The sequence below is a fragment of the Ricinus communis genome, chromosome 10 (genome assembly GCF_019578655.1).
Source record: "Ricinus communis isolate WT05 ecotype wild-type chromosome 10, ASM1957865v1, whole genome shotgun sequence".
Lineage (NCBI taxonomy): Eukaryota > Viridiplantae > Streptophyta > Magnoliopsida > Malpighiales > Euphorbiaceae > Ricinus > Ricinus communis.
Genome location: NC_063265.1, coordinates 8,145,952 through 8,172,545, shown reverse-complemented (window position 1 = coordinate 8,172,545; position 26,594 = coordinate 8,145,952). Strand labels below are relative to the sequence as shown.

Below are 26,594 nucleotides of genomic sequence, written 5' to 3'. Positions count from 1 at the left end.
TATAAATATTACACATAAATATTTTTTAATAATTTATAATTGGTTTGAATTGAAAGTGAAATTAAAATTTGTTTATAGCCATATAGAAGCTATTTTTATATTTTACCCACTTGACTTAGGGCCATACTTCATGTGTTTCGGTGTGATGCTGAATGAAAGTCCATTTTATCTATCTATTGGGAAAAAGAATCATTATAGAGAAAGAGAAAGAGAGAGAAAGAAAATGAAAGCTCAAAGTTTATAGAAGAGAGAGAGGGTTAATATAAGATGAATATTTATTTCCAACAACAGGGAGATAGACATTTATAGGTACAATAGAGAGAGAAAAGTCCAGTAGTTGTAGTAGGCATACAGGACATAACACAAACCTTTGTCTAAGTCTTAGAGAGAGAAAAAGTATACATATATAAAGAAAGATATAGAGAGAGAAAGCACTAAAATAAGAAAAACAAAAGAAAAGAAAAGTATATCATCAAGTCCTAGAGAGAGAAAGAGAAAAAAGAAAGAAGAAAGTGAGGGTTGTTTGTTGCCAAGTGTAGCTGCAAAGAGCCCTAAAAAAAAAAACGAAAACCCTAACCCTAAAGAAATGCTTCATTTTTGCTGCTATGTGCTTTGGTAACCAGTAAGGCCTTGTTATTTTTAGCTTCACTAGAGAAACAAATGCAACTAAAGTTCACATTTTTATGGTGATTTATTGTGAAATCAACCTCCTCTGTAATCTGCTTTATAGGGACTCATGTTTTCTTGCATATTTTACCCTCTTTTCTTTTGCTAAGAATTAGGGTTAGGAATTCTGGGAGGCTTATATGAAGTGAGCTTGCTGCAGTTAGAGGTGATGCTGTTATTTTAAATTGGGAACTTTTAAATCTCTGCACTTTTTTGGCTTTTTGATGAATTCGGTGTCTGTTGTTTTGGCAAAGAAATTAGCTTCCTTGATGTTGAAGTACGTATCTGTATTTGGTGTTTGATGTTTGATTGGAAGTAATTTTTTAATTAGCAGAAGTGATTTAAGATATAGTTTCTGGGTACTGTATTGTTCATCAAATTGGGGAGTATTTGGGACTTGAAGAGGCTTTCAAGGGAATTTTCTGTTGGTGACTTGAGACTCAGGTTTGTGCCTTAGCTTCAATATCGAACTGTTGCACTGGAGCGTTTAGGGGTACCGGGGACGATGTCTTCGTTAAGTAGGGAATTGGTGTTTCTGATATTACAGTTTTTGGACGAGGAGAAATTCAAAGAAACTGTTCATAAGTAAGTTTATCTTGCCTTCTGTTGTTTCTATCAATTCCATGGTTCTCCTTGGATGCTGAGAAAACTAGGCGAGACTAAAAGAAATTAAATGCTGACATTTTTGAGATTAATGCAAGAGTTTGTGACGTTGGTTAATTTTGTATTATACTTAATTGGCATAGGGTTTGCTTTCTTGATTATACTTAAATGAAAAATTACTTAATTTTGAAAGCTGAAATTGGATTTTTGCTATTTAAAGTTGGATAAGAAGTCACATCATATCAATTCATGGAACTATAGTTTTGGTTCTAGCTTCCAAGTTCTCTCAGCTTCCATATGGAGCATAAAGAATTGACTCAGATAGATAGCTGATTCTTTGATTTTGATATTCTCTCTGTTACCATTTACTGTACTTTAAGGTTAGAGCAAGAGTCTGGCTTTTTCTTCAATATGAAGCATTTTGAGGATCAAGTTCAAGCTGGTGAATGGGATGAGGTCGAGCGTTATTTGTGTGGGTTTACAAAGGTTGAAGATAATCGTTACTCCATGAAGATTTTCTTTGAAATCAGGAAGCAAAAATATTTAGAAGCTCTTGATAGGTGAGTTTGAAAATAAGGCGTCTGCATATTACTGACGTTCTTCCATCTGTTGAGGGTCATTTTGTGAATAGTGGCATTTGATGCTGTAATTTTATTAGAATACCAATGAAGAAATGCTGATATGTGTCATTAGCATTTAAGAACTTGGTCTGTGTCATTTGTGTTTTAATTATGTTTGTCTTCTGGTTCCTGTCATCAGACAGGATCGGGCGAAGGCTGTTGAGATTCTTTGCAAAGATCTTAAGGTTTTTGCTTCCTTCAATGAGGAACTCTTCAAGGAGATAACTCAATTGCTTACTCTTGATAATTTTAGGTATGTTCCTTCTTTTGTAATAGTAGCTGTAATGGTCTGAGGAAATTTGGTATTTTTCTATTGAAATTTTCGCTTTACTTTGATCAGGCAAAATGAGCAGCTTTCGAAATATGGAGATACAAAATCGGCTCGAAACATCATGCTTGTGGAGCTTAAAAAGCTAATCGAGGCAAATCCACTCTTTCGAGACAAGCTTACGTTTCCAGCTTTCAAAAGTTCGCGACTAAGAACTTTAATAAACCAAAGGTTATTCCTTAATATTTTTCTATAAGCTTCTTGTGAAAGCAGATACATGTTTCACGCATAACTTTCTGATTGTTTTTTCTTTCTATTTAAGTTACTGTTGAAATTAAAATCTTGAAGCTGTTCTCAGCTAGCCCTCAGAAAGATGCTTTTCAAAGGCTCATTTTTCTCTTTAAATTTGCAGTCTAAATTGGCAGCATCAGCTTTGCAAGAATCCTCGTCCAAATCCTGATATTAAAACACTCTTCACAGATCATTCGTGCTCTCCATCCACTGCTAATGGAGCTCGGCCCCCGCCTCCCACAAATAGTCCCATTGTAGGACCAATTCCTAAGGCTGGTGCATTTCCTCCTATTGGTGCTCATGGTGTAAGTATTTTGCATTTGTATTTTCTTACGTCACAGTTGTAAACTTTGAATTCAATACCTCTATATCTCCTCCCATGCAGCCATTTCAGCCGGTTGTTTCCCCATCTCCTGGTGCTATTGCTGGGTGGATGTCAAGCAATAATCCTTCTTTGCCTCATCCTGCTGTGGCAGCAGGACCCCCTGGTCTTGTGCAGCCTTCCAGTGCAGGTGAATTTCTTTGTAGTTTATGCCATTTATACTTCTTTCCTAGTTTTATGTGTTCGTTGAAATCATTTCTGGATTTGCACAGCTGCCTTCTTAAAGCACCCAAGAACGCCCACAGGTATGACTGGGATTGATTATCAATCAGCTGATTCAGAGCACTTGATGAAACGGATGCGCACTGGCCAATCTGATGAGGTCTGGATGTACAAGATAGTTCTGTTCCATCCCAGCTGATTTCTTATTTTTGGCAGTGGATATTACGAATATTGGTTCTCTAACAATTCTTGGTTGCTTTAATTGTTCTTTGGTATTTTGTTTTAGGTGTCCTTTTCTGGTGTAGCACATACTCCAAATGTCTATTCACCAGATGACCTTCCTAAAACTGTTATGCGGTCCCTTAGTCAAGGTTCTAATGTTATGAGCATGGACTTCCATCCACAGCAGCAAACCATACTGCTAGGTTGATCCTTGATATACTCAATAACACTTCAGAGAAAGCTATGAAAAACTTATCTTAATAGTAATTTTTATGTAACAAAAGAAAAATCTGATTATGTTTGCAGTTGGGACAAATGTTGGTGACATTAGCCTGTGGGAAGTTGGTTCTCGAGAAAGGTTGGCACATAAACCTTTCAAAGTGTGGGATCTTTCAGCTGCTTCAATGCCACTGCAGGTATTGTTTATTTCAATTGTGCTTATTTTTAGCCTTTTTCTGCGTTTTGTTGAAGATGACACCTATAAACTCCCAATCTGTTTAGCAGATTTGAATCTTTGGCCTTTGGTAGCATCACCGGGGGACTTTTTGGGGGCTTGGGTTGGTGTTTCTTCTGTTCTCTCAAAATGATTTTGATTGTTAATTTGTTCCATTGTTAGCAGGCGGCATTGTTGAATGATGCTGCAATATCAGTGAATCGATGTGTCTGGGGGCCAGATGGACTTATGCTCGGTATGTATATGAATGGTCATTTGTTCCCAGTTCTGATTTGGAATTTTATGATTTTATAAACTGTTGTACTCCTAATTGAATTATGCTTCTTCTAGGGGTTGCATTTTCAAAACATATTGTGCAGCTTTATGCTTACAATCCAACTGGCGAACTGAGACAGCATTTGGAGGTGAATGTAGCATCCCTAATTATTATATCATGTGCTATAGTAATAGCTTATGTGTAATTAACTGCCTGCTTCATTGTATAGATTGATGCCCATGTTGGTGGTGTTAATGACATTGCATTTGCTCATCCCAACAAGCAACTGTGTATTGTGACATGTGGTGATGACAAGATGATTAAGGTATTGACTGTATGCAGTATGCTCAATCAGTTTGTGCACAAGAGAAGGAAAGATTTGGTGTCCACATGATAAAATCTGCTACTTTACAGGTTTGGGATGCTGTAGCTGGACGAAGACAGTATACATTTGAAGGTCATGAAGCTCCTGTGTATTCTGTCTGCCCTCATTACAAAGAAAATATCCAGGTATATGATTTTGTTTTATGAGGCTGGTGATCAAGGATTTACTACTCTTTGTTTGGCCTTGTCTGAATTGTGGCTAGTGTCATGTATCTTCATGAATTTAGGAATAGCTGGAAGCTCCCAAGTTATGAATTACTATTTAATTCTACTCTACTTTTTCTACGATTGCAGTTCATATTTTCTACTGCAATTGATGGGAAGATTAAAGCTTGGCTATATGATTCTTTGGGATCTAGAGTAGATTATGATGCTCCTGGACTTTGGTGTACCATGATGGCATATAGCGCAGATGGCAGTAGGTAAGACTTGGAAATGGTTTCCTTATCCTCCTTTGCTTTTTAATTTATCATTTGTGTATATTATGGTTGCCTAATCATCATAATAATTCTTATTATATTCCATGGCATTTGCTGTATAAAATCATGGTTTCCTTGTTGATGATCATGGTTTTATTTGGTAACATCTATAATACAGTTTATCTTATTCCCTGCTGTAACTGTTAATTTATTGGCCATTGGAAATGGTGGGTTGTATTTTGGACATTTTTTAAGCATTTAATTGAGGGCATGGCTATCCTTAGGTATGTGCTATGAAGCACTGGCACTTCTAAAAGGGTGAAGTGTCCATGTCAGACACTTACTCTGATATGTGCTTGACATGTGTCTGTATGCGTCCAAGTTTTTTTATTATTCTTGTTTTCATGGCTAGGGCACATTTGGGACATGGTTTGGCCACTTTTGGGACACAACGAAGCAAGTTTGAAATTTCACAAATTAGACTTAATAGCAATTTAACCCCCCCTAAATTTACATGCAATTTGACAATTAGCCCTAATATTTAATTCGTTTAATCTAATTAGCCTATTATATTTGTAAATATAATTAATTTTTGATAAAATCATAAAAAAGTACGACACGTATAAAATATTGTTTCAAATATATATATAAAGGATATTATTAAAAATGAATTAAACTCTATTTATGTGACATATATTATTTCTTTTGTTATATCGTTTAAATCTGAATAATTATATGTTTTATATTAAATATGCATATATGTATATGTGAATATATGTACATATGTGTGTGCGTCTCGTGTCCGGAACTCTTAAAAATTATTAGATTGAGTATCCGTATCATATTGTGTCCGTGTCCACAGAGAGAGAGAGAGAGAGAGAGAGAGAGAGAGAGAGAGAGAGAGAGAGAGAGAGAGTTCTTGCTTCCATCTTTTCATCCATAGGTGAGGACCTAAATTGACTTGAAAGCTTATGTACTACCATTTCTAAAACAATGCATGAACCCCTATCTTGTACTTTCTGTTTGAGTTGTTTTATATCACTGCAATATTTCCATGCATAAGAGTACTATACCATCTCTGTAGGCTTTTCTCGTGTGGAACAAGTAAAGAAGGTGAATCTCATCTAGTTGAGTGGAATGAAAGTGAAGGAACTATCAAACGGACGTATTCTGGTTTCCGGAAGCGATCTTCAGGTGTTGTTCAGTTTGACACAACAAGGAGCCGCTTCTTAGCTGCGGGTGATGAGTTTCAGATTAAGTTTTGGGATATGGATAATACCAACATGTTAACAGCAGTTGATGCAGATGGGGGCTTGCCTGTTAGTACTGCTCTGCCTTCTTGTTGGTGTATAATACTTAGGTGTAAGCTTTTGCAGTTTTTCATTTGAGTATATTTTTTGTTGCAGGCAAGTCCAAGACTACGATTCAACAAGGAAGGTTCATTGCTGGCAGTCACAACTAGTGATAATGGTATCAAAATTTTAGCTAACAGCGATGGACTGCGCCTGATAAGAATGCTGGAGAGCAGGGCTATTGATAAAAACAGAAGCCCATCTGAACCCATCAACTCTAAGGTAGTTTTGTGCTTGGGTTTCTTATGCATTGATTTATCTTTCTGAATGATGTCATGTCTCTAGCGAAAGAAATAAAGCAGAGCCCCTGATCTGTGTACATGGAAGCTGAACCTGTGTTAAGACGCAATATAAAAGAAACTTGTGTACAGACAAAGACACCTTAGTCCTTCTCTGACACTGGCATTAATGTGGTCTCTTATTTGTCTTGGCTTTGTATAAAACAACATATTGTCGATAATTTTTTGAAGTGTTTCACATAACATCTCTCTCACAGCATTCACAAATACGACACACTAAAACATTGTTGAATACAGTTAATAAATTCTATAGTCTCATCCGATTGATAGAAATTTTCATCTTTCATGAAATCCCATTATTCTTGCCTCCTATGAGACTCAGATCACATTTCATGAAGTATCTTTTATCAAATTCTTTCTTGTCTGTCTGACCCTTTGAAGATATAACTATCTGCAATATTAAATGGGATTTTCTGATAACTAATCAAATTTATTCTTGACTTCTATTCTTCTATGATTTGACATGCCATAATTTCCTTGCAAATACATTTTCTTTTTTGCTATTGGGTTTTTATGTTGCATTTTTGAACTTCATTGCAGCCGCTGATTGTTAATGCACTAGGGCCTGTGGCAAATGTTTCTTCTGGCCTTGCTACTGCACTGGAACGCGTAGATAGAATGCCACCTGCTGTGGCCATTAGTAGTCTTGTAAGCTTTCTCCATTCTTCTTGCTGTTGGTACTACTGCTGACTGTTGTCTTAAGCTTATAGTGGTTAACGTTGCAGGGTACGATGGACAGCAGTAGGCTTGTTGATGTTAAGCCGCGGATTTCAGATGAATTAGACAAGATAAAGAGCTGGAAAATTCCTGATATTGTTGATCAATCTCATTTAAAAGCTCTGCGTTTGCCTGATTCCATAGCAACTGGCAAGGTAGGTCGTTCAGCGATATATTTTGTAATTAATTCCATGTTTCAACATTGTTCCAATCTGAGAAGAAAAGTTTTTGCATCTGATGACCCTTTTCTTTTTCCCAGTATAACTTTGTTGGTTGTAGTGAATTATTTTTGAGGTGTCTTGATTTTTAATGGTAACCCTTTTGTAAATGTTTCCTCTTTATTTAGTTAGACATCAAATTAGAATTTTACATTTCTTTTCCTGGTTATTGGAATCCATTTCTTTTGATATCCAAACTATTGGTTGCAAAATTGTTGCATGTGCATATGCATGTCAGTGTTTATATTAACAACATACATATAACAATAGGCATGAAACTGTTAAGAAAGGTAAGAAGAGAGCATGGTGTTGTTGATATGTCCCTAACAATTGTATAGTCCACGTGCATCTCAAATGTGCTTATGCATTTCTTGGTAGAATTTAAAGCAAGTATAAAATACTTAACTAGTAATTCATCAGTCTTGAAAGTCAGTTGCTCAGGTCTATGCTATGAGGCAAATTGTAGTGTCTTTAAGTTCTTAATGTTGGTGGATGTTGATTTTTCACCTAGGACATCCAGCATGCACAGCTCTATCTTGCCCCCTGCTCATCTTGTTGTATATAATGTGTTGTAGCCTTCCAAACATTTGCAATCAATCTGTTTGTGTGTTTGCACATAGGTGTTCGATATATATATATATATATATATATATATATATACATGTTCATTCTATGTGTTGTAGAATTGAGAATAACAAGTCTGGGATTTTAGGTTGTACGGCTGATTTATACCAACTCTGGCCTAGCTCTCTTGGCCCTTGCCTCCAATGCTGTGCACAAACTTTGGAAATGGCAGCGCAGTGAAAGAAATCCATCTGGAAAGGTCTGGAGCAAGTCTTTTAATGTACAGATCTCTATTCTAGTGGTTGTTTGTGTTTCTCATATTCCACATCACATATTGTAGGCCACTGCATATGTTGCACCACAGCTGTGGCAGCCTCCTAGTGGAACTCTTATGACTAATGACATAAGTGATAGTAAACCTGCTGAAGAATCTGCTGCATGCATAGCTTTATCCAAAAATGATTCTTATGTTATGTCTGCATCTGGTGGGAAGGTATCTTTATTCAACATGATGACGTTCAAGGTCAGTTTTGCAACTTATAAATGTTTAATCATTTGAAATCTGTAGTTTCCATTATGCTAATAATTTTTGGTATTACCTGAACTGCTACTACTTCTTAGGTCATGACAACATTTATGTCCCCGCCTCCTGCTGCGACATTTTTAGCATTTCATCCTCAGGATAATAATATTATTGCCATTGGCATGGAGGATTCTTCAGTGCAAATTTATAATGTCAGAGTTGATGAGGTGCGGCATCTTTCTATTTTTTTCATGTGCATGTGTACGCATGTATTTTTATTAATCACTTGAATGCCTCTCAGTTTCTAGTAGCTTTTGTTTACGTATGATTGTTTATAATAGTAATAGTCTTGTTGGTAAATTTGATGCTGCGCAGTTAGTAGTTCCATTAGCCTAAGCAATCGGGTTCTTCAAAAACCAGTTTCTGAGATAAAATTAATGGACATCAACATATTCCTTGTAGTAAAGAAACTTTTATTCGCTTGGTGTGAAAAAAATTGCAGATATTCTGTCTGTTGTTTGAGATTTTATCTTTGCATGTGGTTGAAATGTTTCTTATCACTCATATTAATATAGTAGAATCTCTCTATAGTTATACTCTATGTGTAGGAATAATCTCTATATAATCATAAATTCATTATCCAACTTGAGACAGTTATAAATAAAAATGAACTCCACATTTTACCAAGTTACAATCTTTTAGCTATTGTCTTAAGAAAATTTGCCTCCACATAGTAATAATTATATGTATATTTTGTTATATATATATATATATATATATGTGTGTGTGTGTGATGATTTATTCTATTGAGTTTCCACATCTTTGAACTTGCGTGTATATAGTAACTTGCTAGTATGAAAAAATCTCCTTATTGAAGCTAAAATATTTTTAAAATTGTCTTCTCTTTTCTAATCTCAACGTAACAGTTTTTTGAAATAATGTCTATTTTTTTCTCAATGCATATGATTGATTTTTGACATACGCTATCAATTAATTATATTAAAATAGTGCATACTTTATCTTTATACCACTTTGACAATGAGAATAATTATGTCAAAATAAGAATTTTAGTGACCACGCCTCTGTCCCAAGAGTATGACTATAAAAAGTTTTTACTGCAGTGAACAAAATCTCCATTATTTAAAGAGAGGAAAGTAAATTCTCGTTATTCTGTAGAAAATAATGATTCTCATGCTGTTGAAATCGTTGCATTTTTTAAACCTTTAGTGCTCCCAAGCTTTTGGTTGCGGTGTATATATCAGAAGCAAACTTGAACTTGGATTTTGTTTGTGCTCTGCAGGTCAAAACAAAACTGAAGGGTCACCAAAATCGAATAACAGGACTTGCATTTTCCCAAAGTTTAAACGTACTGGTGTCTTCAGGGGCTGATGCGCAGGTCAGTGAATGATAAATCAAAGTTTATATAATAGCATATTGTGCTGGAGTTATTTGATGTTATCCTCAGGAGAGTGTCTACGGAAGCTTCTGCTAAAGCAGGAAACTGACACGGTCTTATGAGTAAAGGAACTTGGTCCACTCCATCGTATTAAGAAATTAATATTTGTAGTATCTGTAATTTTCTTTCTTCTTTGAGTCTGCTTCTTGCACTAATTTATGCCTGCTGTCTCCGTCATTATGGAACTTAATGGATCACTTTGATTTCTTGCTTAGTATGTCACTAGGCATGGAGCAAATGCTCACATTTGCCATTTTATATCCCTGTCTGTCAAAAGATGGAATTTTCAGTTTTCTTGTTTGAAATATTATTGAAATTGCCATGCTCTTTCAAATGCCAAATATAAGTTTGCAATTTACCAGAAGAGGGTCAGGTTGTATCTGTTTAAAAATCTTGAATATTCATATTAACTTCTATAAGAAGCTGCAAGGAGATGAAGATACGTACTCTTATTATTGACTAACTTCTACTGCAATTATAAAACAAGTAGGTTATTTTAGTTATGGGTTGATAGTTGTCAAATATTGGATGAGTTATTGATTTGGGCTGTTTCATTAAAAGATGATTTAGGGCCTGTTTGGGGATTTCTGTTCGGTGTCTAAAAAGCATGTTTAGAATTTATTTGATTTTATAAATTGTTTTTCTTACATTTTTTTTAATAAACTGCTTTTTTGAACCTGCTTTTGCAATAAAAGATCAATTTACTTGCTTCTCTCCCAAAGCAGTTTTGAAAAATCAAATTTCTTATTTTAAAGTGCTTTTTCCAACCTCAAAGTGTCAGTTGAAGGAGCTGAAGAAATGATTTCAGAGTCGATGCAACTCATCATGAGAGCTTTATTATCCAAAGCTTAGTTCACTTATGCATCTTAGCTTGTACAGTATAATAAATCCTTATTCAATTTTTACTTATTTGCATAGAATCTGTTAAATCTGCTGTTCCACTCTGCAATTGTCTTTATAACACTATTTTTTGTTTGAATTTGATCTTTTTTCTTGGTTGAACAGTGAGGTAAAGATATTGCAGGATAATTCTTAATACCTTCATTGCTTCTCCTCAAGATATACGATTATATTGCCATGAGATGGCTGTCATTGATGTTTGTTGGTCCTGCTTGAACCATGCAATTTATTGAGTGATGTGACTTTGCAATTTATTGAGATACTGGTCCTGGAGGTATATGAGCTGTATATGTCAGGCATGCAGTGCAAACTGAAATGCGGCCTGTCACAGTTACTGGATAATCTTGGATTTTAAGGCACTATCTGTAGTGTAGTTGCTAATCTTTGATTGTAGTCCTTTTTTCTGTTCTTGTTTATGGTGGCAAAATATTGATGGGTGCATTGATGAATTGAATTATAGTTATGTGTGTGGAGCATTGATGGATGGGAGAAAAAGAAGTCAAGGTTTATACAAGCACCACCAGGTCGTCAATCCCCGTTGGCGGGTGAAACTAAAGTCCAATTCCACAACGACCAAACACATTTATTGGTTGTTCATGAAAGTCAAATTGCCATCTATGACAGCAAACTCGAATGCTTGCGCTCAGTAAGTTCTCCAGCATGAAAATGTGTCCTGCAACACTTGCCTTTAGATTTCACATTGTCACTGAGTATCATGCATATCAATATGGCAAAATGTGAACTTTATTGTTTGTTTTTACTGAATAAAATTGTTTGCTTTTTATATTGGAAGATTACAGGTCTTAGTTAATTGATTTTGTTTCACATGAGGTTTTCAACAGTTTGCAGATTGTTGTTAATTTATTTGTTTGTTTATGTTAGTCAATCTATCATCTTGCAGTGGTATCCAAAGGACACTCTCACAGCTCCTATTGCAAGTGCAATTTATTCGAGTGATGGTTTACTGGTTTATACTGGGTTCTGTGATGGTGCGGTTGGAGTTTTTGACGCAGATAGCTTGAGGGTCAGGTGTCGGATAGCACCTTCGGCTTACATACCTTCCTCTGTTGCGGGGTAAGCTAAAAATCTTGTTGGGAGGAGGCTCAGAATTTTATTTTCTATTCTAATTTGATGTATGCATTCTAGTATTTAGATCATGATGCATTAAGATATTAGAAACTTACCATTTTTGATGATACCTTTTTGTTGCAGCAACAATGCATATCCTTTGGTAATAGCAGCTCACCCATCTGAGCCCAATCAGATTGCCCTAGGCATGAGCGATGGTGCCGTACATGTAGTTGAACCATCTGATGTGGAGCTTAAGTGGGGTGGGCCATCCTCTCAAGATAACGGGTCGCACCCTTCTAATTCATCAAATCCTTCTCTAAGTGGTCAACAATCAGAGCATCCTTCTAGGTGATGCTGGCATAGATAGGCGGATTATACGACCAGAAAATTGTGCATTTACCTTTGTTTTACTGATCCTCACTTTTTGCCCTGATCAATTATATAATGGCCTGTTGATTCATATTCATTGTAAATCTCTCTCTCACTCTCTTGCTGGGGCCATTCTGCTCCTTTGAACGTACTAGGAGGAAATTGTATAATTTTGTTGGTTTCTAATTTGCTGCAAAAATAGAGGCTAATGTTGCATCGCATTGGAGGCACTGCAAGAGGTTTACTGTACGTAAATATACATGTTTTCCTTTAATGAATGACTCCTTTGAAAGCTATATATTACTTCATTAATTTATTCCTTCCATTTGGCTTCCTTCTGGCATATGATAGAGCAATTCTGAGGTTGTAGTGCGTACTGCTGTGAGCTCTCCGCATTATACTTGACTAAGATGCTGAGTGTACACTCGGGTCTAGCTTTGCAGGCTGATGGCAAGAGCTGCGAAGGCGGTCAAGTAGTAGTGAAGGCTCTACATTTCTGTTCGTCAACTGGTGGGTGAGGTTAAAGTTGTCTGGAAATGCCCCTCGATTTACCCTCATAGTTGTCGATTCTTGCTCAGTGCGGTGTCTGTAACTTAAATCTACGGAAAAGAGACGTAAATAAACATTTTTTTAAGCATCACTGGGACTGGATCGCTATGGATGATCTTATCAAACGAGCCTTTATGGCAAGTTTTGCTGTGTCCACCTTCAATGAATCCCAATGTTAAAATGTCAAAAAAGACACGAGATATCCGTTTTACCCTTCAACACAGTCTTTTCATGGGAAATGATTGCTCAATTCTTCAATACAGGAGAAGTTAATTGTTAAAGGGTTTCCTGAAATAGCAAGATTTACTTGCCTAATTCTCCCCAGTATAGGAAATCTGTATTTGTACAGGTTGACCCTAGAAATTAAATATTTTGTTTCCTTATCAGTTTTAACTAGGTGACTTGTCACAGCAAAAAACATTAGATCCTGCACCATGGAAGCTCTATATAAAATTATTTGCTGCCCTCTTCCTAGTAAAGATCTTGCAGAAAGAGAGAAACATGACAACCAGTAAGTCCAAAGGTAGAGATATATACTCTGACAAATCCAGACGAGTTGTTTTCTTTTGACTCTTCATTGCTCAGATATTCCATTACAATTGGCCTAACCATTCCACGTCTATTACTATTAAAAAAAATCGTATAGTGACATTTTTCCAACAATATCAGTACTCTGACTCGTGCATGTTTATGTTTGCATGCACAATTTGTTTGTATAGATGGTGCAGAAGAGAACGGACGTTCAAGACCTTATCTCTCTTTACCAGCATGCTGCCATGTTAATGTCTCTGAAGAAAGCATAAGCAAAAAAGAAAAGGCAAAGCCTCCACAAGCAGGTTCTTCTTCCCATCACCTACAACAGGATCGTTCTGCAGTATCTAAAGACCAGAAATCGGTTAATCAGCTTGTTGATGATATGTTTTCGAGCGTTTGGCCATGAAAATAGTTGTTCTTTTCAGATAAATTAATATTTCCAGTTTATCACATTGTCAAGTTGCTTTTAGCTGGATTTTAGATTGTCCAAAAGGTCCAGTTATCAAATTCCTTTGAGACTTGCAATACTGCTTAAGAAAATGTGGCAGCAGAGATGAAAGGCGGCGAACACTGAAAGTTCAAAAAAGAAGTAATTTTTTATAAGCAATATTGAAAAGAAGTAATTTTTTATAAGCAATATTGATGTCTGTATCTTTTATTCAAAATCACCAATCAGCGAAATGCTGGGTGAGCCTATATAAAGACCAAAAATGGAAAATGAAATTTTGACATATAATTTCATATTGAAGCAATTGAATATCAGAAAACCAGAAAAGGAGGCAAACCAAGGTTTGAATCCCCCAGTAGAAAGCTTATATATATGGTCTCTGCAATTTCATGTAATGGCATATTTTTAGTTCTTCTGCTCTGAGATTCTGCAGCGGCCATACAAATTAATTCTCTGGCAATATCTGTAATGCTGATCTAGTTTCTACCTGCAGAATAGAAAACCAAGATTAATACTTTATCATTCGATAACACAGTTCTCTCATGAAGTTGCTATATACTATGAAAAGAATTGATCTCTTTACCTCTGAGACATTTCTTCCTCCGTTGTTATTTTTGGCAATACGTAGTTCTTTGAATTCTTTCCTTAGCTTATTTAGGCTAAAACCCTCATAGTTGTTCTGCTTCTTCGTCTTATTTTTCTTAGGCTCCACTTTCCTTCCACTATTGTCAATGTTTTCCTTGTTAATGTCTGCAAGGATGATCTTCTGAATTGTTGCCTGTTTCTTAGTTGATGATTTCTTTGGAGTTAAAGCCGTTGGACGAGGAAACTGGACCTGAATTGTGTTGATTGCAAATGGCGAGGAGACAATGCTACCTGTGCTTGTGTCTCCAGAAACTAGGGGTTTATAAGGACTCTTGTCCAATGTTTGAATAGAATCATGGGCACATTCTTCTGCTGGAACTTCACTGTCTGCGATCAGAGAACAGAATGGGCTCTTCTGCTTTACAGATCTTGGAGTATTGTCTGAATCTGATGATGAGCTGAACTCTTGGGCTATCATGGCTGATTCTTTAGCTTCAGTTACATTCGAATCACATATGCTATCGGTCTCATAGCCATCAGACTCTTCCTCGATGTCATCTCCATCAGAATCTTCCTCACTGGCAGCATCTAAATGCTGCTTGTCTTCCATCGAGTTCATTTCAGAGCTTTCACCCACAACTGCAGATAAGTCCATCACTTCAACACAAACTTGGCCCTCAACTTCAGATACCTTAGGGTTCAGTAAATCAACGACTTCAACAGATACTTCAGTAGCTGCATTAACAATTGAGATATGTTCTGTTTCCATAGCACTGTCATCAGACGCTTGTACAACCAACGAATCTCGATTTTCAATCATTTCCTTCTCAATTTCTGGCTCCAAAGCAGCAATGACAGTCTCTGAATTTTCAGTTACCATATCATAGCTACCATGCACCTCATCTTCCTTTGAGTTCATCTTAGAGCATTCGCTCACAACTTCAGACAAGTTCCTGACTTCCATAGAAACTTGGCCCTCAACTTCAGATACCTTAGGGGTCACTAAATCAACGACTTCATCAGAAACTTCATCAGTAGCATTAACAATTGAAATATGATCTGCTTCCATGATAAAAGCAACACTATCATCGGACACTTGTGCAACCAAAGAATCTTGATTGTCAGTCACTTCCCTCTCAGTTTCTGGCTCCAAAGCAGCAGTCACAGAATGTGAATTTTCAGTTATCACAACATCTGGTCCTAAAATGTCACATACTTAAAATTAGAATACATGCATAATGAGTAATTATCAATAAGAAAAAAAAGAAAAACTAACACACCGTTTTCATGAATGGGCTCGTCATTCATATCTAGCGCCCTGTCTGAGGTTTCAACTTGCCGAAGAAGTGATTCACCTGAACTATCATCATCTTTGTCCTCTGCATCTAATCCTGAATGACTATCCAAGTTAGTGCAACTCTCGGAACCTATTTCCAATTTCGCATAGTCTGTTACTTCATGGTCAGTAATAGTCTTGTTTTCCTCTTGAAATTCATGCTTCAATTCACCCTCATTCTCTAGTGACTCATCGATCTCAGAATCACCTCCTGCAAGGAATAAAACTAAAAAGTAAAAACCAACACAGAAAGTAAACTAAATCCAGTGGAAAAATGAGAACAGAAAGCAATACTTGGACAATAACGAAAAACACATACCTGGCACGCCCTTCTGCTGTTCAACGTGGTCAGTTTCCTCGCACAACCCCTCAATCTTCACAACTTCAACTGTCCTTTTCTCTTTCACGCTCAAATCTGCCAAGCTTTTCTCCAACAACCTCACTGAGTGCCTTGTACCGTAAACTCTCTGCACCGATTTCTCTTCTATTTTCTTCTTAGTTGAAACTACTGGGGCCTTACTGCGGGAGCTCCGTATTGCTGGAGTCTCCGGTACATCACTCTTCTCTTCACCTACTGCTGCTTTCTCATCCTCTACACTTTCCATCAATTGGGTATCAATTTTTCTGCGAGCTGAAGCAGCTGTTACCCTTCTTCGGCTAGTTGACACCGCAGGAGTCTCCAGTAGATTTTCATTGTTGTTTTCTTGTTCAGCTTCTTCAGCAGCACTAGTTTTTTTTGTTGTACGTCGAGTACGAGTCGGAAGTTGTGAACTTTCAGGCTCAACATTAATGGGTTTTCTCCTAGTTGAGGTTCGGCATACAGTTCGAGGCTCCGGATTACCAGTTTTTTCTGGGGATTGTTGAGGATCTGACCTGGGTGCATTGATGACTTCATCAAGTCCGTCCACCTGGATAAAATGGAGATTTGAATGATATTTATGTAAATTAATAATCCAAATGTGTATTGTCCTTCTTAACACATTGAAGTTTGAACAGATCAAATGGGTTTTAAAGGAAAAAAGAGTATTATTGGGCATTCAAATATTCATATGACTAACACTGAGTACAATGTTAAGTATTGTGATGACTATGATTTTCACAAGACTAACAGATTGCATTGGAAATGATTTAGGGAAAAAAAAAAAAGAAGAAAGAAAACCTAACAAAAGAAGAAGCAACATTTGAGAGAAACCTAGCAGTCTATGTACAAGTAGTTGATAATTAATTAAATACAGCAAAGGGAACATACAGAAAATTTCAAGAAAACTAGCAGTCTATGTGCAAGTAGTTGATAATTAATTAAATATAGCGAAGGGAACATACAGAAAATTCAAGAATCCCAGAATAATTTCTCAGCAGAAATCAATCTTGTACTAAAGCATTCAAGAAAGGGTACTAATTGATTGAATGATGATCAAGATCTAAAACAGTCAGATGAAAATATAATACCCACTAAAGAAATGCCGACAATTCTACAAATTTCTATTAACTAGTGATTTCTCAGCAATCAAAATCGAAAAATAAACAAAAACAAGAAATGGGTACATAAGGACAGTACCTTCTCAAGAGCTTTGAGAGCATCAGCCATGGCAACATTGGTCATATTAGCGGGGATCTTGTTCTTCTTGCAGAGAGCTTGAAGCTCTTTCCTTGCAAGACTGTGAAAATCCATTTCTGATTGAGAAGAAACGATCAAGAAACTCAAATAAGTGGGGTTTTGGTATAGAAAGACTGTTGCTTTCTTCTTCTTGTTGAGAGCTAAAGAAGAAGTGAGGATATTTATATGTATGTGGCGAAGTACTTGGAGGGTTCAAAAAAACCCTAGAATAAATGAATATGACCGTTGGAGCGTGAATTTGAATTTGAAAATAAAATGATTATTTTATTTGCAATGTATTACGCAATTATTTTTGAGAGGGTAGAAAAATATCAGAATTAAGTTGTTCTTTTGATAAGTTTTATTGTGATATAAAACTTACCAAAAAACTAATTTCGAATGAGTTTATTCATTTATTTTTCTACAAAAAAGTCTATTAATTTATTTTTTTCTAAAAATATTTTTATTAATTTATTTATTTTTATAACAAATATGAAAATGTTAGAATATTTCACATAATTTATAAATTCAATGCCCAAGAGGGTCTAAACACAACCATGTAATGCTTATATTAATGGCAAGTCCCAAATTAAAACATTCATATTATACATATAATATACAAAAACTTAAATGTTGTACATACATACTTTTTTTTTTCTTAAAAAGGAAAGATTATAAAAATTGATAGCATATTTGCTTCTTTTTCTGTTTTCTTTTTCAAAAAACATATGTTTTCAACTTTTTTATAATATTACCAAATATTATAATTACAATAGAAATTGAGATACTCTTTCCGTCCCATTTCGATAGTCTATTTTTTTATTTATCTCAAAATATAGTTCATTTTTTTAATTATTAATTTAATGAGTAGTCATCAAATATATCTTTTATTAATTAATATATGTGTCACCATCATAATTATTAAATAAATTGAATAGAAAACTATTCAAATTTTATTAGAGTAAAATGAGACAATGAATGAGTTGATAACTCTATTATTTATATTATTATGCATTGCATTAAAAATATTAACAAAGATATTATAGAAAAAAAATGTCAAAAATCTAATGACACTAGTTAAGATATAATTAATATTCTAATTCATGTAAAGTGAAAATGGATTATCAACGTCAGATTATTATACTAATAGATCTCATCCTTTTAATAATTAATTTTAATATTCATGCCATTCAATTCTGCTAAAATAATTTTATTTTTTATGCCAAAAATAGAAGTTAAGTGTAAATAAATATCTAAAATACCCCTAATAATTAAATATTTTAACATCCTTATATATTATAAAATTATATTAATACTTCTCTCTATTTTCTATAATAATTTTAATATTCTTTCATTTTGTTTCATTAAACTAATTCTTTATCAAAATTAAAATTAACTCAAATTAAAATATCAATTTATCTTCACTAATATTACTATATTAGTATCACCTGTAATATTTAATGCTAAAATTTATATATAATTTTTTAAAATTTATTTATATATCAAGAGAATATAGTATATTGTTAATTCATATTGTTTTTTTAACTAGATTAATTATAAAACAAGATACCATCTTATATGTTTTTCATATAATTTTATATAAAGCGTTTGTTTAGTTAAAGTATCGTCGTTTTTATCTTTTTAAACTCTTTTAATGATTTATAATTATAGCTTTTAAGCATTGTAGTAGTTAAATTATATGCAATACATCAGAACTAGCCGAATCATTTCTTTCAGTAAACAGAATAGTTAGAAATTGGATAAAGAATCAATTATCATTTTGAATTTGTAGCAGAAGGTTAAATAAGTCTAATTTTTTATAAAATATAAATAATTTAATATATAAAATTTAAAAATTTTAATTTTAAATTTAGATTTTATCTTGAATATTAAAAATTAATAATAAATATGATAGATATATTCATAATTATTTTAAGATATGGATCAATTTGGCCCCTAAATAAAAATTATGAATCTGTTTATTAAAATAGTTGAAATTAGATTTATTTAGTCTTCAACTACAAATTCAGAAGAGTATTTGATCCTTTATTCATTAGGAATTTGTACTAAAGAGTCATTAAAAAAACAAAAAAAGGTTCGTATATGCCCTCATGTTTATCGTGGAAGTCACTTAAGCCCTTCCTTAATGTGTGCCAAATCAATCTCATATGCCCTTATCTTTTGGGCACATAAGATTGGTTTGGCGTACATTAAGAGTATATTTGGACCTTAAAAAAAGAAAAGGGGCTTACGTGATTTTTAGGATAACCATGAGGGGTATATATGAACCTTTTCCCTAAAAAATATTAAAACTGCGATATATGATGGGATAACTGTGGAAGCATTTGTCAGAGAATTGCAGTTATTTAAACAGTTTGTGACCATTTCAACTGGAAAATATGCAGAAATAAGAGAAAATTGCAGACTAACTTCTGAATACTAGAATTAAAAGAAGCAAAAGAACTGCAGGAATGAATTGCAACAGAAAAGAGTTCCAGTAGGTTTAACCTTATATGTGGATGATTCATCTCCTAAAAGAAACAGTATAAAGAAATGCTTAAGAAGTATCGGTAGTACATGTTAGCGGGCGACTCCTAAGAAAACTCATTTGAGGTGGTAGGATTTGAACCGGTGGCCGTGGGCGGTCACCCTAAGCCACTAAGGGTTCATTGGCCTACTTTCTGCCATTGGCGACAAACTACAGCTGCTGTATAAGAAACAATGATGCTGCTACTATTTTTAAATAATAGCAAGAAGGGGAAGAGAGAAGAGAAGCATATTACAGCAACGCATCTGCCCAGGTTAAACAAAAATGACAAAAGCAAAAGCAGAAAGGCCCAGCAGACAGGTTACTGCAATACAAACACAAGCCACAGTACATCATACCAGAGGAATAAAAGAACTAAAATTCAAACTCTTCATTTGCAACATGTAATCTTTTTGGGAGTTTGCACTTTGTGCATTATATAGAACAATCGTCTAACCTTACAGAAAGTTCTTATTTTACAGGAGCACAGTGGCTGATGCTCTCACAAGTTCATCTAACGATTTACTCAGAATAAACTACAAAATTACAAAAAGAAAGTCTACCTTGATCCCACTGTACGAAGTTTCTCTATACCTTTAGAATAAATTAATTAAGAGAAAAAGAAAAACTGAAAAGCCCATACAAAAATAAAATGTACATATCTAATTTGAATTTCGTACTACTGCTCCTATTTGTAAAATCTAGTAATTACCTTTCTTTTCTGTTTATCCTGCCTATCCATAGCTCTTCCTTTAGAGTCTTGCACCCAATATCCAGCAACATTAACATCAGAACAACCTTAATAGTTTCTTCGATGACTTCCTGCTTCATTTAATGTTAAACAACTGGTAACAGAATCCTAACCCATGAGATGCTTATAATGTAATGTAAAGGTTTCAGTGCAGAATACTTTTGTCAGAAAAAGGAAATTAGCCATACTTATTGCACCTGCAGTATTAGTAAGCCCCTAAATCAATGTACATGTTATTTATGATGGTTGCCTCTCTGCCTCCCTATTTGACATTACCACTTTACATGCAGCTTTTGATGGCGGTCTATTGATCTTCTCAAGTAACCTACTGAAAACTAATTTGACAGGTATACAAGCAACTGTCGTTGGCCCAGCTGTCTCGGGTTTGATGAGCCCATCCATTTGGCTACCACTTGTATAATGTAAAGTCTTGGCCCCAAAACTCTGTTGAACAGCAATTGAAGATAGGGTTCTTGTTTTTTGATTGGATGATAAGCTTGCTTTCTTTGAAAGCTTTCTTGGGAATTTCCGATCCATCGGAGGCCAGGAAATGTGGGGAACACTCTTCCTTGACACACTTGACTTCTTGAATGGCAATCTTCCTTCTTGATCTACAAATGCATGATCCACAGCAACATCCTCATCACCCAACACTGACGATAAATGAGGGCGTGGGACCCTGAAATTGGTCCTTCTAGCAGTCCTCCAAGCTGGTGGAAGTGAGGCATTCCCATCATAGTCAACTGCTTCATTGCTACAATAATCATTCGTAGAGATGACAGCTTCTGATGAACCATCTTCCAGGGCTTCAATTTGGATTGGATGCCCTATTATTGCCTTTCCATTTAACTTGCTCATAAGAGAAACAATAGGAACAGGTTCCTTTTGATAGCTAGCTTGGACCTTCAAATCCACATCTAACAGCATGGATCTTGTCCTCCCACCAAAATGATGACGGCCAAAAATCATTGGATTGAAGTGCTCTGCCCGGTCCTCCCAGCGTCCCTTAAATGCAGGTCGATCCTCCCAAGTCAAGTCCCTCCAATCAATAACATTACGGCCAGTACTTCTGCCTCTGGACATAAACCTAGGATTACATGAATAGCGTCCATAGTCTACCCCAATTATTTGAGCCCCAAAATAGTCTCTGTCGAAATCAGAATCATCAACACCATACCCCCTTTGTGCAAACGTACTACCCTTCCCACGATAGGTTCCATGAACAGGACCATTTAAAACTTTTCCATCAGCTCCATCTACAGACTTTTTTGCAAGATGGCGAATATTCCTCTTCCCTTTCAATTGCCATTTGGATACTGCCTCATTAGAAAGGAAAGGGTCATCAGGATAAAGATGACGTATATCACCAGAAAACGCTAATTCATCAGGCTCCTCACTGCTTGTACTTTCATGTTCTTGTCTTTCAGGCTGTCTCAGAACATCCTGTTCAGCCTCCGAATGCACACCAGCATCTGAACAGACAAGTACATAGGCTAATGAGATAAAAATAGATAATTGCATCAATAAAACTTAAAAAATCCTGCATCATAAATGAAATTTAACAAAAAAATCAATTCAAAAATTATCTGCAAAAGAAAGGCAGTATGACACATAAATAAACACAGAAATGTCAGTGATAACTGAACATTAATGTCCAGAGAATGACATGTACCATCTTCAACATCTTAGGAAAAAAGAAAAATTGCTTCCTGCTTTGCGTAAGTAGAATGATGGTATTCCTTGTCTTCACAATTGAAGCACTTCTAAATTGAGTAAATTCTAAACGTCAATAGAAAATATGTACATGAGGGGACCGGAATACTAGCTTATGAACTGAAGTTAGATTTTAACAATCTCCCCAATTCTGGCGATCTAACCTTTAGAGCTATTCTGATAGAAACTTTTGCACTTGAACCACAGATTAAAAGAGAGTTTCTTCAATTTCATTATTGAAAAGGTGGAGAAATTTAGATCTTCTGGTGTATGAAATTTAGCCTACAGGTCCTAATAAAGTCGGGATACTTTAATTGATTCAAATTCATTAGTTTATAATACAATTAGGTAGATGATTATTAATTCATGCATACCTCTTTAGAATTGCAGACATGAACCACTAATTTTGTCAGCTAAGCCAAGCTATTAAACTACAACATATGTAAGCCAATTCAAAATTCACCACTAAAGGCCTGCATGATGATGTTCAAGGCATTTTGTCGTCTAGAAACCTATGTGAAATCCTCCAGTCATAGCATCTAATATCAAGTTGTATATCAAACTACAACAATCATCCTATAATAAATCCCCTTCATATGGTTACCACATTTAAGCCATCCACTTAAAATCTTGTTAAAATTAAGTAGATCCCAGACATTTCTCATCTCAATGGATTCGACATTTAAAGAGAAAAGCAGCTGAAACAGCATTATCCCACTGCTTGTATTTAAAAATTCAGTATAAATAATCCAAGTAGCCAAGCCACAGATATCAAATCGCAACCCTCATAGTATCCCACTATTATAAGTCTAACAACTGCACACCACATACATTGCCGGTTAGCATAAATCTACTCATCCATTGTTGCACCATCTAGCTCATGTGCCAAGTGAAGGTCAAATATGATCTTGAAAAAGCAAAACTCAAATCTTTTGTTTGGGCCATAAGCATCAATCAATTGTAAAACATATTCTAAATTAAGAATTTTATAACCACCTTTTTCTTTTTTCAAGATAAAATATTACATGATAAAATCCCAATCTATTTCCATATCACTCTATAGGCTGAAGAAAATTTTATGCATTATGGGAATGCATGCACTAGTACTTACAACAAAAGCAATTTATGCAGTATCCAAGAAAACAGTATGGGAACCTTGAAGAAGAAGAAAAGAAAAGATGCTTGACCTAGGTAAATTTAACAAAGTATGATCACTCATCATTAGCAGTTAATTACTAATAATCAAGGAAAGAAAATTAAGAACTTAACCAGCAAAAAGATAGTGAACTTTTGGAACAAAACAGGCATTATCAGCAATGGATTATACAATTGAGCTCTCAAGCACAAGGAACACTGAAAAGGAAATGCTGCAACCAATGTGTCCCTCAAAGGAGAATGACAAAAATGACATGAGATAAGAATAAAAAATATTTGACCTTTATAAACAGTCATTTCGTCATCGACATCTGGCTCAGTCTCTGTAGAATCAGATTCAGATTCAGAAGAGTCAGTTTGCGAAGAATCAGATTCAACATCTTCTGTAAATCCAGAAGAAGAGTTCTGTTCATTCAGTGAACCACGATGGGGATGACCATCATTCCCAAACATCTTAATCTGATTTGGAGGAAGTTCTTTATCATCCAAAGAATCATTAGTCTCAGCTGGAAAGTAAACGCACTTACTCCTCTTTGCCCGGGAAACACCTCCCATCTGGTCTCCTCCTGAAATAAAAGTAGAAGCAGTACCCCAGTCAGGTTACAAACAGCAAGTAAATTGTAATTTTCACTATACAAATACTTGAAAAAGAGAGGTGATTCCTTTCTGCCTCTTGACCAAATATCCTCAAGCCCCACCTCAAGTGACCTTTTCCTTGTGTCTGAAGAAACGCTTACCATTTGCATGATTTACTTTTGCCATGCTTGTGGCACCAACAGGATGAGCTTGAAAGTGATTATCTACCATATGTTTCTCAGAACCATCTGAATCAACAGGTGATGCATTCTTTCGCTTTAATGAGGTAGTTCTGAGCCCAAAATCCTGCAATCCTCTCATCCGTGGTGTCGCTTCAGAATGATCATCTTCTGATATTGGTTGATTTTCATCCTTGGGTTTCAGAAAGTTGCTAACAGTCTCATTTTTGATATTCATTTCTACTCTGTTTAAAAACTGATTCAACTTGGCATTCCCAGGTTTTCCGCTGTTACCTTCAGAAGCAATTACATTCTTTGCAGATCCAGATGATTTACTTCTTGGCTGATCAGTAGATGCACTTAAGTTACCTTGCTTTCTCAACAATTCCTTTTCAAGTTCTAGTGCATGAAGAATTGCATCTTCTCGACGTGCATATTTCTCTCGCTTTTTAATTGGCATGCCCTGGGCTGATTCAGCCCTTTCAATGCAATCATCAAATTCACCACATCGAAATGCCTTCACACGCTTAGATTTTTCTAAATTGTACCAATCCCTGAAGAAGCAGAATATTTTTTCACAAAAGCATATCGCAAAATGATAAAGTACTATCCATAAACATGTATAAAAATCAGTAACTTCAAACAGAGAGTAGAATTTGTTCCAACCCTTAGCAAGGGAAACAAAAACAAGAAGCTTATGTAACAATATGTTCAATTAATCTACCATATCATCATGACTTCTCTCCAGTCAATTACTTTTGGAAACTTCCCCTCATTTTCCTTTCAAGTATAAACATGATAGGATAGACCAAAGTGGGAGGTGCAATCTTTATTACAAGGCGAACAGCAGAAATATCATGGAAAAAGCTCTGAAACTAGGCTTCTTCAAGCCTTTGCTTGAATGCCTTGTACTCTAGCTTAAGAAATAAGCCGAGTACAAGTGACAGTTCATGAGAAGAAGTTCTACATAACTAAAAGCCAGCCATAAATTTAATTCCTTTAAAGTCTCTGTCCCATGTATGAATGGCAAAAGACTTCCCTTTATGTTTCATATCTCAATCAAACCCACCTGATTAATAATGAATGGGATTGCTGTTCAAGCTAACATGGTTTCTAGTCAACTTCCAAATCCAGACAAGATACAAGTTTGACAATATCTCTTGAAACCTTAGAGATATTGGGATAGAAGCAACAAATTCATGCATTGCAGATTAAGCTTAACTTGTATTTTATCTTAAATGCAGAGCATGACTGGAGGACATGCGTGCAAATCATTATAGGCCCCTAATAACACTGTCTGCGGCGAAGTTGTACAAGAAAATTCCAATTCTACTTACCCTATTTCATATTGTGGAAAACATTAAAACAGCTAAGACTAGACCTACAGGCCTTGTTTGAAATTAATCATTTACAAGAAAATCAATTTACCTGTCACTTTAGGTATCATACATTTCAAAGTGATTTTCTTTATTAAAAGGAAAAAAAAAAGAATTGAATTGGATTCTTACATTTCTAGACATTCCAAACACTCGTACCTACAATTGAATTTAACTAGAAAGACAATAAAATATTTGAATTAGATAAAAAGAAACATACACACTAGCATCTTCTCTTCCAAGAAGTTTGACGGGAGTTCCCGTTCTGGGAGAAGTCAAATTACACTCTGCCAATTCGTCTGGCTCCAGTATTTTCCCAGGCCACCACGAACCGTTCCTTCTTCTCACCCATACGATCGGTCCTATACCATAATCGACCGCACCTGATCCCCAACTCCCCATCTTTTCCTACAAACCAATACTGAAACGTGCGCGCGTCCCTCTCACAGTTGAGTCAAAATTTCTAAATTCAACCTCCAGCAAAGAAGAGAGAGAATCGGAGTAACCGAAAACAAGAGTGGCCGGATGATGATCCGCGGGTGGTGTAAAGGCGTTCCATTCAGATTTGTGGATTTTCCATTTTTTCTAGGGTTTTTTTATCGTTTTCTAGAAGCTTCTTCTTCTTTCTCTTCTTCTTTAGTTACTAATATAAACTCAGCAGTAGTGGCGGTGGCGACCGTAACGGTAACGGCGGTGGTGGTGGACGGTGGTGTTTTTAATGTTTCTGTTTAGATGTATTTTGTTGAATGTTCGGTTGTTTTTTTTTTGGTTGTATTCGGTGAGAGAGAGAGAGAGGAAGTTTGGTTATGGTTTGTTTGTTTTTTGTTTTTTTTTTTTTTTTTTTTTAAATTGTTTAGCTCGGGTATTATTAGTGTTTTTAGGAGAAAGCACAGGAAGGAAAGGGATCAGCTGTGAAGAGTGAGTGGTGGGTTATGGGCTCACTGATTTACATATCTATTGACTCGCCTCGCACGAGTCATTCTGTGTCAGTCTGTCCAATGCTTAACGCGTGCTTTTCATGCTTTTCTTCCTTCCTTCTTTATTTACTGCCACCTGGACTCTGTATTTCTAC

The 26,594-nt window shown here is 35.5% G+C and overlaps 3 protein-coding genes across 4 annotated transcripts; 1 reads left to right on the top strand and 2 right to left on the bottom strand.

The window, feature by feature from the left end:
• The first annotated feature begins 245 nt into the window (after positions 1-245).
• Positions 246-12,492, top strand: LOC8283069 (protein TOPLESS-RELATED PROTEIN 2). 2 transcript variants are annotated; one of them, XM_015719700.3, is made up of 25 exons: positions 246-1,251; positions 1,650-1,829; positions 2,029-2,142; positions 2,230-2,388; positions 2,570-2,753; positions 2,834-2,960; positions 3,043-3,152; positions 3,279-3,417; positions 3,521-3,630; positions 3,831-3,903; positions 3,999-4,072; positions 4,154-4,249; positions 4,339-4,434; positions 4,603-4,730; positions 5,812-6,046; positions 6,134-6,301; positions 6,919-7,026; positions 7,104-7,250; positions 8,026-8,136; positions 8,218-8,400; positions 8,499-8,627; positions 9,701-9,796; positions 11,217-11,402; positions 11,658-11,830; positions 11,969-12,492. In XM_015719700.3, exons 1-25 carry the CDS (start codon positions 1,172-1,174, stop codon positions 12,177-12,179), a joined length of 3,417 nt encoding a protein of 1,138 aa, XP_015575186.1. In that variant the 5' UTR covers positions 246-1,171; the 3' UTR covers positions 12,180-12,492. The 2 variants fall into 2 exon arrangements, with proteins under 2 accessions (XP_015575186.1, XP_002520011.1); XM_002519965.4 differs by having other exon boundaries at positions 247-1,251; positions 3,834-3,903.
• A 1,396-nt stretch (positions 12,493-13,888) lies between these two features.
• LOC8283067 (A-kinase anchor protein 200) lies at positions 13,889-17,417 on the bottom strand. Its single transcript, XM_002519963.3, has 5 exons — positions 17,207-17,417; positions 15,968-16,556; positions 15,593-15,859; positions 14,311-15,512; positions 13,889-14,214 (listed from the first exon to the last, which is right to left on the bottom strand). The coding sequence occupies exons 1-5, from the start codon at positions 17,318-17,320 to the stop codon at positions 14,173-14,175; spliced, it is 2,214 nt and encodes a 737-aa protein (XP_002520009.1). The 5' UTR covers positions 17,321-17,417; the 3' UTR covers positions 13,889-14,172.
• Positions 17,418-20,139: 2,722 nt separating this feature from the next.
• LOC8283065 (uncharacterized protein At1g51745) lies at positions 20,140-26,594 on the bottom strand. The gene is made up of 4 exons (XM_002519961.4): positions 25,743-26,594; positions 24,129-24,700; positions 23,673-23,957; positions 20,140-21,995 (listed from the first exon to the last, which is right to left on the bottom strand). The coding sequence occupies exons 1-4, from the start codon at positions 25,922-25,924 to the stop codon at positions 20,761-20,763; spliced, it is 2,274 nt and encodes a 757-aa protein (XP_002520007.1). The 5' UTR covers positions 25,925-26,594; the 3' UTR covers positions 20,140-20,760.